The sequence below is a fragment of the Amyelois transitella genome, chromosome 5, assembly GCF_032362555.1.
Source record: "Amyelois transitella isolate CPQ chromosome 5, ilAmyTran1.1, whole genome shotgun sequence".
Taxonomy (NCBI): Eukaryota; Metazoa; Arthropoda; class Insecta; order Lepidoptera; family Pyralidae; genus Amyelois; species Amyelois transitella.
Genome location: NC_083508.1, coordinates 8,317,238 through 8,330,294, shown reverse-complemented (window position 1 = coordinate 8,330,294; position 13,057 = coordinate 8,317,238). Strand labels below are relative to the sequence as shown.

General features: G+C 36.2%; 1 protein-coding gene across 5 annotated transcripts in view; it reads right to left on the bottom strand.

The window, feature by feature from the left end:
* Positions 1-11,302, bottom strand: part of LOC106131844 (RNA-binding protein Musashi homolog Rbp6) — a 476,408-nt gene extending 465,106 nt beyond the window's left edge. For 3 of the 5 annotated variants that reach the window (XM_013331071.2, XM_013331072.2, XM_060944334.1), the window contains exons 1-2: positions 11,017-11,302; positions 10,904-10,944 (exon numbers count right to left, since the gene is read on the bottom strand). In XM_013331071.2, coding sequence (XP_013186525.1) covers positions 10,904-10,944; positions 11,017-11,075 — 100 coding nt within the window. In that variant the 5' untranslated portion in view covers positions 11,076-11,302. The remainder of the gene's footprint in view (positions 1-10,903; positions 10,945-11,016) is intronic. The other 2 variants (XM_013331073.2, XM_060944335.1) reach the window with 2 other exon arrangements.
* Between the last annotated feature and the right edge of the window lie 1,755 nt (positions 11,303-13,057).

Here is a 13,057-nt window from a genome sequence, read left to right as displayed (position 1 = left end):
TTCTGAGATCTCGACAGGTCGCTAGCTCATCGTGTTTCTAATATCTTGTGTAGTATTTTTGGTAATCCATATCGCCATTCGGACGTTTGTGCGAAGTGCACACCATTGAAGACTAGATGAGCTCATGTCATATTTTTTTGTTTTTACTCAAAATTTGATATATCGATTAATGTCCTTCTTTTCGAATCTTTTACTCAAAATATTAAAAACTTTGTTTCAATAAGTAAACCTTCGAGTCTGGGGATTATTAGCTCTTTATGGAACATATTGACTCTTTATTAGACAAACATGTTTAATTGTGTGATGTAGGTATTGTTTTACATGCGAAACAGTATGAGCCTATAGCAAGTACTGGTATTCAGTACATATGTTTTTGTAACATATTCTGACTAAAATATGTTTAATCTTCTATCTAAACAGATAACAGTATCGTTAAAAATACACGCCCAAAATTGATAACAAAGACTTGGTTAACTCTTGACGTAAACAGAATCTTCAAGATTTTATCTTGCACCGATATAAGGCTTTCATCATGTGTTTCTATTTCGTTATCTCGGACATATAGGTATGTCAACATAACGTATGATCAATTTTATATTTTTTTCCTTGTGTTTGTCACATAGATCAATATTATGTATTTAATATTGTATTTATGAAACTACTCATATTTTTATTTAAGTACAACACAGATGCAATGAAATAAAGATTGAAAAGAGTACATTTTAGTTTTTTTTTAAGGAAAATTATTTTGTTTTCCAGCATTTCCAAGTCGTACTTATGAATTGACATATCCGTTGTAAATCGTCTTCGTTGGTAAACGGCTGAATTATCAAGTATTTTTCTCTGATAACTTATATCGTCAAGCAAATTATTAAATCACAGTTATTTGTATAGCAACCCTGACGCAAGATCAGATCAGTTATTGCACATCCATCCTGAGAACAAAGATTTTATCAAACAAAGAATGTGATAAAAGTTTTGTTTTGACATATGTATCTAGGTACAGAAACCATATTGCCACTTTAATCCCTAACAACTCCATCAATAACGTTCATTTCAAAATATCTTCTACTTCAAAAATAACTTTTCTACTATAGAAATCTCTCTGAACAATCATGTCTCTAAAAACTGACTATGCTAATGCAAAAACATTAGGAGTCTTCTGAGTAGCATCATCCAACATTAAACTTGCCAATTCAAACCGCAAGGCTAAGAAACTTGGCAGTCTCATTTCTTTCTCCAAGGATGAAATAGGCACCATTTAAAGACGTTAAATAAAAATATAACATAGAATCCCGTTTGACATACATACATGTTCCACCAAGACACTTCCTCAGAGTAAGTTTGCAACTAAGACTTTCCCGGACACAATAAAATTGGCGTAATTGTGGGGAAAGCCTTATCTGATATTTTTCTGAAGATTAGCAAAGTCTTGCTATAATTAGTAACATTTTTATGTTTCATTATATTTTTTTAACTAATAAGTGTATTTTTAAATATGAAAGGTTGATTTACTGGTATCTACTAGAAAGATTCTATAAACAAAATCGTTAGATTTTGGGTATACGAGTAAACACCCTGCGACGACAGTTTTTATGAGAGGTTGAGAGGTTCAAAAAAATAGTCAAGTTTTTAGCGTTCGCTTCACACCGCCGTCAATTAGCATGTCGTTTGAAGATGCGCTGCTCTCTTGTACCGCGCATTCGTTAGATCACACAACTGCATATATTTTAAAGTAAATACAACCTTACTGGTTCATGTTAGAGTTCACTTTTAAGGGTTCGAATTATAAAATGTGGCATTTCACTAAAGGCGACAGCAAGTCGGTAGCATGAAGTCGTGTGCGCGACACATGAGTAATGACAACAACGCAGTTGCAAAATATGGAAAGTCCGGGTATTAACCAGCGCACATACAATTTTTACAATTTAATTTGTAAGAAGAATAAACTGAACTTTATGTCTGATTTGTTTTTCATTCACAATAGATCTCCGATTTGAATGTCCATGATGTAAAATTATATAATTCGTACATTACAAAACGCAGCAGATATAATGCGGTAGTGAAATATTTTCTACTTATATTACAAAAACAAAATAAAATTTAAACAATCCTCGTGGAACCTAAACGTATAAAATTCAAAGCGGCGGCCGTAGCTGATCTATTTTTTAAACATAGTAATCGTAATATGAATCGTCGTTTCTATACCCTCTTTATATTGTAGCAGTGGCGTGTGTCTAGGAGAACGTTCCCAGATGTGCGTTTCGATGTACGGATTGCACGAGTTATGCAAGCCACATAGTAATATTCTCAGTACAAACAAGAATTCAGACCAGACTGCACGCGTACACAACTTGCAGGAATATTATAGTTGTATATATGTATAGATTTAGCCGTAAATTGTTGGTCATGTGAAATTCATGATCAACTTGCAGATGAAAACCGCGACAACAGGTGTTTTTTTTTTTGTACTTAAAAGAACTTGGTACTTTGAGTACAAGTTTTACAAAGACTAAAAACTCCAACATTTTCTATTTTCCTTTTAGTATACCATCCACCCTACCTCCACAACAAAACTTAAGATGTTTAACTTGCAGCTCTCTTTAAAGTAACGAATAAAAATATGTGTTTTCCGCATGAAGGTAAGTAATTAGATTCGAAAAAAAGAAAAGAAAAGAAAATCTAACTTTATTAATTCCCATTTAAAATTAAACGTTATGTCACAAGTAAGCTCAATCAATGGTACTTGTTATATAATAATGAAGAGCGAAGATAACGACGCAAACTGATAGAAATTCAAATAAAAGTACAGTATAATTTTAACATAATAATTCATAAGATTATTAACCCCAATGAAAATAATCTGAACACGCAGTGCGCGTGGTCGGGCTGCACAGACGATGCATTGTCTCAGGCCAATTGTAAACAAAACACAATATGAAGATAGCCAAAACCAAGAAACGATTAAACACTAACAATATTATAGATTTTTAAGTAAAAACATAAACACTATTTTCAAGTAAAAGCATAAAATTGAAAAAGTGTTTTTAACGTGGTCAGCAATAAGTCGTATTTTATGAGCGTATACACAAAATCTCTTTATCTATCACGACATGAAACAAAATTACTACAGACTTGTTTTGAATAAAACCAGATCTCATTTAAATTATAAATTGTCTCAAGTTCGTTAGAATCTTGTAATGATTATTAGTCGCCATGAACTTCAGACGTAAAAAATCTTCGTATATAGCTCGATATAAATAGAAACGCTTCCACCGCTTAGAACACATGACTATCACCGAATCCAAACAGTTTTTTCATCCCAGTGGTATTTTATCGTCCAACGACTCTACGACAAAAAATGTCACGTTGTGAACACCGGAGGGGGCAATGGTGCATGAAGGTGCGCCTGCGCTGCTGTAGTTCACTTTGTTCTTAACCTCAATCAGTTAAAAGACGATGTAACAAATTTCAAAAGGAATCAGTGTAAATAGATACAAAAGAGAACGGTTCGAATCGTCGACTGATTTATAGAGGAAATGCAATCCGTTGATTGAGCAAATGATCTTCGAAAATAAACTACGCTGAACTTTTAAAGTAACAAATCATCTATTTAAAAAATACAACACAACACTATATACTGATTAAGCTGTTAATTTGATTGTTGCTCTCTTGACTTTTTATAAACATGTGACATGATTGATGAGTTTATAGTTTATTTTTAACACTAACAAGGGACATGATCGTTATTTTACCCTGAAGCACCCTATGTCACTAAGCGTGCTTTATCATCATCGTTGAGAATGATCTGATAAAATTTTAAAGAGTTTCCTTTTACGTCAATACCGTTTTAAAACAATTAATAATTATGCTGATAGTTCAACGGTATATTTAATTCCTATGTATGGACAGATTTGTTGTCGATGTCATAATTATGTTTATCTGCCGTAACAAAAATGCTGAACATAAAATTAAATATTTTTCACGTGTTTAAAATTTCATATAGAAGAGGCGTTCTTGCCACAAGTCATAATCTTAATTTAAACCTATACATTTTTCTCAGAACATTAAATATCAGAAACACATTGCCAGCTTTCCTCAAATAGCAACAAATAAACCGCAGTGGGTTTACCTACTGTCTTTTATTGCACGCTAAAAGCAATACGCTGCCCAATGATTTATTATTTTTTTCAGACTTGATTTATGCGTGCTAAAGAAGTGTTCACACGTACTCGTATGTCTATTTGTGGCTAGGCCGAAATAACTAGCAAAACGAAACGAATATCCGGTCCTTAGTCGGCACCCAAACTGGTGTTTGCTCAGATGCGGGCACTGCGCGCTTTGTAAAGGGGATTACACACGATTTGCGGTAAGCGGTTGGCTCTTCACTCCCACTCTTTGCCCACTTGCTAAATCTTTTCGCTGTCAGATCAGTAGGCAGTCGAACGATTTGGAATAATGTTCCCTTTTGGCTAATGCAAAATGAATGCGCTTTGAAGCTTTGATCGGCACCTGCGGCTTTCAATTACTCCATTTTCATTTAAAATTGAAACGTGAATCCGCAGGAAGTTTCATCATACTATGCAAATTTAATACGATTCAGTTAAATACTAAGTGACGTTCTAATGCCACGCATATTTACTGCGACATCTCGAGACCGGGATGTAGTTTAAAGATATGACTTCATTTATACTTTGAATCAATGAGATTTTAATTTTCAAGGGAATTTCTTTAAACATTGTATACATCTTTCCATTAACATAAAGGTATTAGAAAATTTTAGGTAAGTAAACAATAAGCACCATTGATTCTCAAAGGCCACTACTGAGCCGTGTAGTTTCTAGCAGAATGATATAGGAATAAAAACTATAACCATACTTAAATAAAAAAAATCATGTCATGAAGTAATGTAATAAAAAATGATTTACTTGGTAGTGAGATTGACGTTATGACCATCTTAAGGGAATTCCGCCTCCTTGCTATTTGGCTGTAAGGGACTTATCCTGGTTGTTTATTTGGGATCCCGTCAACATCAGCTGCGGGATCCCACCACTTTCTACAGTTAAATTATAGTACATGCGTCACGCCAAAGTACTTTAGATATTAAATTACGATTTAAAACATTTGATCACAGAAATAAAGACTAAGACAATATTATGGTGAGCTTACATTACGAGATTTATACGAAACACTTTTTTAGAATCTTTTATTTGTCTTTGAATTTTTTTACTAATGCATATTAATTATACAAGTACTCCGAACTCTAATGCCAATAAAAACAGCCGTGGCGACCAGTTGTTTACCAGCCACGACGGTAATGAGATGGTTTCCTGGTAAAGATAGCTCCCTACAGTTAAATTACTACCTATTACAAGAACCGATTCAAAGCGAAACAGTCGCTGACATCTAGTTTCTATGTGAATGACGTTTGGTGACTACACGTCGTCATGTGAGGCCCAAAGTGGAAATTAAATAAGGGCAATCCGTTCTGCATGGCAGACTTGCCTTCTGCATTATTCAACATATGCAAAATGTCTGGATTAAATAGACGAAGGCAAAGGTATGTTTTTCGAAATCGCACAAAAAGAGCTGTGACTTTGTCCCACAAATAGAGCTAGTACGTCTTCGGAAGCTCCTTTGCAAGATATTTTGGTTTATTTAAAAAAAAATGCTTGAGAACACATTATACCTTGGTTATTTTTTAACCAGTTATCTTATACGGTTACTTCCCTTACGGGTAAGACTGATCCTAAAGTCATAAGACTCAAAGAATCTCAAGTTTAATAATCCTTTCCCTTGACTGACTAATAAAATTTACGCGGGAAGAGAAACAACTTTAAAACACTACGTTTTACAGCATGACAGCAGCATCTTTCCCAATATATAATTTACAAATACATACTCTCATTACTACAATGAATGAATGCAATTTTTACAAGTATAACAAAAACGTGAGACAGAAAAACATAATTCAAATTTAAACTGAAAGATTATTTGAAGAATTCACACAAAAATATACGTCAAGGTTATGTCTCATGTTGTTGTGTTCGAAATGAGGTTATTGAAGCTGAAACTTTACTCCAAAAAAATATAAGCTTCTACAATTTTTTTAATGTATTTGGTTTCTCCATCCAGCTCAATTTATCACTAAAATTGTGTTTATCACCAAATTTAAATTATAACAATTCATAATTGGCTAGCAACTAAAATGTGTTTATTCGGGTAAGCTTTTTATTACTTTTTTAATATTTCCTTGTTTAAATTAATCAAATAAGATAGGTAGTAATTGTTTATTATTATTAGTGATTATTATTTAATGATGTTATTGAATGTGAGCATGTGATGGTATCGTGATCTTAACACGCTGGGTCCATGTATATGCTTAGATAACCAATAGGAAATAATAAGTAACAAGAACTTATAACTACCCAGACTAGGACATCCGGGTAATAAATTTTTATCATAGTTATCGAAAAAAGAAATATTCCATACTTTTAATTGACGGGTTAATTATTTTATAGTCTATATGCCGGAAAGTATGCTCTTGGTGTAACTAAACAGTCAGATGGTTCATGATAGCCAGAATATATCAATATAGAAGAAATACTTGATGTCTTTAGAATTTGCGATAGACGACCCTATTCGCGAGAAACTTGGTGAAAAATTAACTATCATTAATAAATTATTTACTTTACATTAAATTGTTTCTTATTGATTCCCAAATATGAACTTCATGGAAATCCTTAGAGACTACATGTAGGTATAGGCGTTAAATGAATACTTTGGTTCTATAAACTAGAGCTAGACTCTAGCTACCGGTCTAATACGAGTCTTCGAGTAGTCTTTGAAGATTTTATAGCTAATAAAATTTCCTGCTTCTTGATTGCAAACCTCTCGGCTGTGTTAACGATCAACGCAAGCTGCTATCTTCGACATAAAGTTTGAGAATCCCCGAAAGAGAAAGTCCCATTTTACTTTCCGTCATTTGCATTAATTTATAGCTCACTTAAAGTTTTTTCTTCCTGTTTTTCTGTTTTCACCAGATCTATGTAAGGAAAACATTTAAAATTAACCTAGAGTTTTTCAATTAAATATTGAGGTAAATAAAGGTTATAATCATATGTATGTACCGCTTGTGACATTAGGCGAGAAAACGAAAATATTTTAATTTTTCTGAAGACTTAAAATTATTGATCATACCTGTTTAATTCCATTAAAATCATACCGGTTAATATTGATGGTACTTGATATAATTAGAAGCATTCGAATAAAAGTAGCCTCGCCACTTACAGCACAGTAAAATTTTATTGATGAGTAAACCAGCTAACTCATTTCAACTGCTGAGAGAGAAGACCAAGAATAGATTAAACTGGGTAACAAAATTACAATGTAAAGTGTCTCATAAAATAATATGGAAATTGCGAACAAATAGCCGATGTGCGCGTGCGCAGCGTCGAGCAAACAATCGACTTATAATAACCAGAACGGGTTCATAGTCCCGTTTGGAGTATTGTTCATCTCAGGCTAAAGTGGCACGCAATGACCTGATACCCGAGACTTATAACTGGGCTTCAAGGAAAATGTGTGGCGTGAAATTCAAGATGATTGATTTTTATAATGAACTAGCTGTCACGGCAAACGTTTTTCATATAAGTAATTTTTAAGTCATTTCTAGTTAAAAAACATGTTAAGGGTGGACAACCCTTATTACTAAAAAGTATGAAAAAAAAGATGTTGGCCGTTTCTCAGACCTACTTAATATGCTCGCAAAATTTCATGAGAATCGGTCAAGCCGTTTCAGAGGAGTACGGTAACGAACATTGTGACATGCGAATTTTATATATAAGTATTATATATTACAAATTAAGGCTCTCTCTAACTAACCTGTTTTTAAGTGATCTGTATTATTTAAATAGGAACACCCGTTTAAATTTTTTGTTACATATTTAAAGCTTAAAATCTGTCCCACGTATAATTATACTTTCTAAATGAATTTTTGGACATAACATAACCTAATTTCTATCATACTTGATCAGATCTTTAATCCTTTTCTACATGATATAACTTTCGGGCAGTAAGCAATGCAAATACGTTTCCCATAATTTCCGTACTTTTACAAAGTAAGTAATGCGCAAACAATACTCGGTCGGTGGCACATTTATCTGTACACATTCAGTCCAGTTTGTGTAATTCCCGAGACAGTGTCAATTATATGTCAGCCGTGGAAACCGAGATAATGGAGCTCTACCTTTTGTCTTGCAGCACGCCGTTAAACGACTCGGCTAAAGTAATGAGTTACATTAGCAATATAAACTAGAATAACTTATCCTTGTCCCATTTCATAATGCGCTGTTATTTGCACAAAAACCGAAACACGAAATTTTGCGTCTTGAGTATTACGCAAAAAATATTTTGAAATCATTAAAATGTCGTTATAGATTTATCTTCTGGAAGCGATGCGTGAAGAATATATCCTTTCTACTCTTCCCTAAATAACTATGTGACGTACTTCGACTAAAATCGTATTCGTATGTAACAGTCAAGTCACATGTTAAAACTAATGATTCATTTTCTATACTTGATGAGGCAAAAATAGCCGAACATGTGTTAGATAAGGTATGGCTATATCGAAAGCCAAACGGTGACGTCGTCCGTTTATATTTGAAGGGCTTACTGCGAGAATTTTATTTGAATACTTAAACGTTTTAGTGTTATCATAAAAGTTATACATAGTGAGCAAATAAGACAATAATTGGAAAAAATATTGTTAAAGCTTTACCTACTACTATAGGTAGTACCATTACTGAGACAAACTTTCATCTAGACTTTTCCTTATAACCGCTTAGGCTTACACAAAATGTAAGTTATTAAATAACAGCTTCTTCATAGATTTTATCTTTCATCCAGTTCTCTGGAAAGAAATAATCAGTAAAATCCCTACTCACGAGATAAAAGCTTTGCGGATTTTGGGTGATATATTTAACCTGTCATTCTTATCAAAGAGCTGTGATTGATTTTATAACGCAAAATTTCCGGACAGCTGAAATATTGAAGACGTAGATATTTTTAAAGCCGAGATTAAGGCACCGGGCGCTCCACTCCCTATCAATTAAACGATAACAGTTCAGTGCCGTGATACTACAAAAAATTTAAAATTATCTTATCATCACAACTGAGGCAAGGTGCAAACATCTCGTGTAAACACTTTAGTCTAACAACGACACTTTTTTCGTGACTCAACAACTCAAGTTTTTCAGGTCAATAGCCACGTATGAATAAATTATTTTTTTAAATAATGTTCACGGACTTAGTTTTGGAAGTATATGTACAAATTATTATTCATAAACCTGTTAAGTTTTTTTTCTAAAACGGATCGTAACAGCGGTGAAGTGTTTTTACTAGCGTTGACCTTTTCTATTATCTCTGAACTTCACAGTATTAATCACAATAAAAAGTATTTGTTAAATCTTTGTGCGTCGTACTGATATGAAATTATGTATTGTCATTTAAGTGTATTTTTAAGAGGCAATTCTATTTATTAACTTAAATATTTTGGGTAGACACTTATATATGAATAGTTTATTTGCAAAAAGAATTCTTACTTCCTCCAAAAAAAAGTTTTCCATGACGACATTTAAGAATAAATGTCATAAGCCAAATAAAAATCTGCGTAGATTTATTTGAGAAAGTTAAACCATACCTCTCAAGTTTGGTTAATAATACACTGACTAAAATAATTTCGAAAACCGATTTGTTTTGAGATGTAAATAAACATGCTCTAAGAATGCCTTGTAAGCTAGCACGGATGAGTTTATATATTTCCCGGTAAGAGTTCGTGATCGATAGATCCGATAATAAAATCCCAAATGTATTGCCGATGCAGCGGCCTAGATATCTCCAGAGAAGAACAAAGTTGGCATAGATGTAGAGGGAGCAAAGTGCGGCGTGGGCGCATGACGGCGCGACCCAATACCGTGGACATCACTCGCGCACGCGCACTCTACGGACCTTTCGCTTTATATCACAAAATTTATTTGTTTGGACGCGCTTTTACATGTGTCAGCTGATTGATTGTATTCACACAATTCCAAGAAACTTTAGCAGAAGTTACAAATCATAGGTAAAGGAATTTCCGGACTGCTTCATGACTTTTTGATAATAAAAATATTGAAAAATATGAATTTTGTAATGTCGCAGATTTAACCTAGACCAGTCGGATGACTCTCGGGATTGGAATAAAACAATCATTACATTTCTGTGTGTATTTCAAATAGTTTTACAAATATAATTTACAAGTTATTGCCAATTGTTGTGTTGCCCTACATAAACAGACAAGGACGGAAACGCGCCGGTGCCGTACGTACTTTAAGATTGAGGTTATGTTGTGATAACTGTTTGAGGAAAAGCCGGCTATGAAAACCTGAATTCGAATAACGCACTGAATAATAAAGATGATAGGGCCGAAAATAGCTTGCAGGGTTGTAGGGCGGCAAACCTGGGGCGGCGGCGGAGGCTGCGCGCGCAGCCGGCATGGCCGCCGCCGCACACCTGACTGCCGATACACCGTGCTGATATAACTGAATTACAGCATATTACACGCGTTTACGACGTTCTAAACCCACCGTTACGTATCTCACCCCGGAATCATCACGAACACTGGTATAGACACCGCAAACGAAAACTTTGAACCACGAATAAGTAATCAGCTGACTATCAAACTTTTACCGGTGTTTATCAAACGATTTGTACAGTTCATCACTGAAACGTTTCGCGGTTCCCGTCACGGTCAGTGGAGACGGTCTTCCGCGATCTAAGCGGTCGGTCAGCCGTCGCCGGCGAGTGCATCGGATGCACATCCGTCGGCAGAGCAGGCGGAGCGCGGCCGGCGAGTCGACGAGCGTACCTGGACTAGTCTGCCAGCTGAGTCCTCCGACGAACATCTTCCTGGAAGGTAAACATATGGATGAGATGAGGAATAACACGCGACAATCGACGGTCTCGAGATCGTGCGCATACCCGGGGTCATTGGGCACCTCAGCAGGGCTTCGGGCCACGTCCTGATTCTGGGTTTCCATGGGCTCTGGCGCCAGCGGGCGCACTACGACTACGAGCGAGCGACGGCGCGGCGGGGACGGCTCCCGGAGTCGCTCGGTTGCACTACCGACTACCGGCACGAGACTGGCGCGTCGCGCGGCGCGGCGCACCCCTCCACGCAGCCCTCCCGCGCCCCCGCGCGACACCCGCGCCGCCCGCGCCGCCGCCGCCGTCGCATCGATTCATTCACTCCGTACACAATTATTCATAGGAGCAGCACTACGGACGCGAACAGCGCGCCAGCACCACCACGTGAGCGCGCAGCACGTGCTCGCCCCCCTCCCGCACCGCAACGCCCTACGGCGAGCACGCCTACCGCGCGCCCACACGCCGCAAACACCCCCGCGTGCTCCCAAACTTGCAAACTTTATCAAAACAAAATTTGTTATTAATTGAAAAGTTTATCATCCTCGGGTGCTTGAGAAATGCAATTTTTTTTTCTACCCCCTATTTATGCATCAGTCAGTACATGTATAGCACAGATATTTGATACAACAATTGCGAAATGTTTGCAATACGATGTAATTCAGGGATATGATGAAATTTGAATTTTCATGACGTGATATCAGCAATGACGACGATAATGATACATTTATGGTGCAAAGTTTGCTTTTCGTGATACGATAAAAACGAATTTAAAAATACGGCTGCAGTTGCCAATACGTCACGCGACGGGCGCAATTGGGCCTACGTAGAATTGCTACGAATTTGCTACGACCCTAAGCAAAGCTACGCCGCGCCGCTCTACGCACGACGCGATGCTACGATGCCGTGCTACCGTGCTACGATGAGCTACGCAAACTACTCGATTTTGGTAATAGAAACTTAGGAGAAAAAAAAGGGAAATATTCTCCATGGAACTCTGAGACGTTTTATATGGACTGTACGTTGAGTTATAATTTTTAAAGGTTACTAGACGTTTCCCCCCGCGTATAACGGAAAAAATTCCATTCCCGTGGTTCCCGTAACTATTTTTTGATTATACGAGTATTTATTGGCTCAATTATTTATGGTTTTTATAAATCGAACTTTTGTCAAGTTTCAAGTGTCAAGTCACCAGAGTAGTGACAACTTAATCAAATCAAAGCCGTTCTGATGAAATATCAAGTTAAGAGTATACCCTGGAGTGGCAAGCAAAAAGTTGAAGTCTCTCCTTATTCCTCTTTTCCGCAATCGTAAGTAAGTCAGTAAGTCCAGTAAGGGATATAGAAAAATAGTGGTCATTTCGTCCAAAAATCAAATGGCTCTGTGAACGAAATAGAAAGGGTCACATATCAGCTTTGATCTACACGCTTTGAGTACACATCTATGCCAATTTCGAAAAGTATCCTAAGAAGTTTATTAATCGGGTCCAACCCGGAAAACACTACTGTCATTATGTCTTAGGACTAGGCTAAGAATTTAAAACATTGTGATATAAATCTGAATACGCATGACACACGGTTATGATACGAATATAGAGCAGTGAGATTTTATCGCACATTAATGACGAGATAAGCAGCATCCGAGTTTATGAGGGACGTGATACGACGGCCGTACTGCGACTCGTTGAATAATAAAATACGTATTATGGGGGAGCGCCCATCGTAAAAAGCCTATGATGAACCGGCAATTATTAGTTAGTATTTTTTTGCGAACGGAATAAGAAAACGGTCACAATTTTCATAATTATACGTAAGCAAACAAGAAAATGCATTTATTGAGAAAAAATGTAAACGAACGTGAAGACCTTTCGCCTTTAATAACGCCTTTAAAACTTTGATAACGCAATTTGGCATACTCTGTTATTGGCTTATGGCGTAGCGTGATTTGCTCCTCTTAATATCCTCTCCAATTCAAAACTCTGCTCATTCACAATGAACAGTTTTTGTCTGATCTAGAATCGAATAGGTCAAACTTATGTTTATTGAGAACGTCAACAAAAAATACATGCCTAAAAGAAGCAATTTATGCATATGCATAA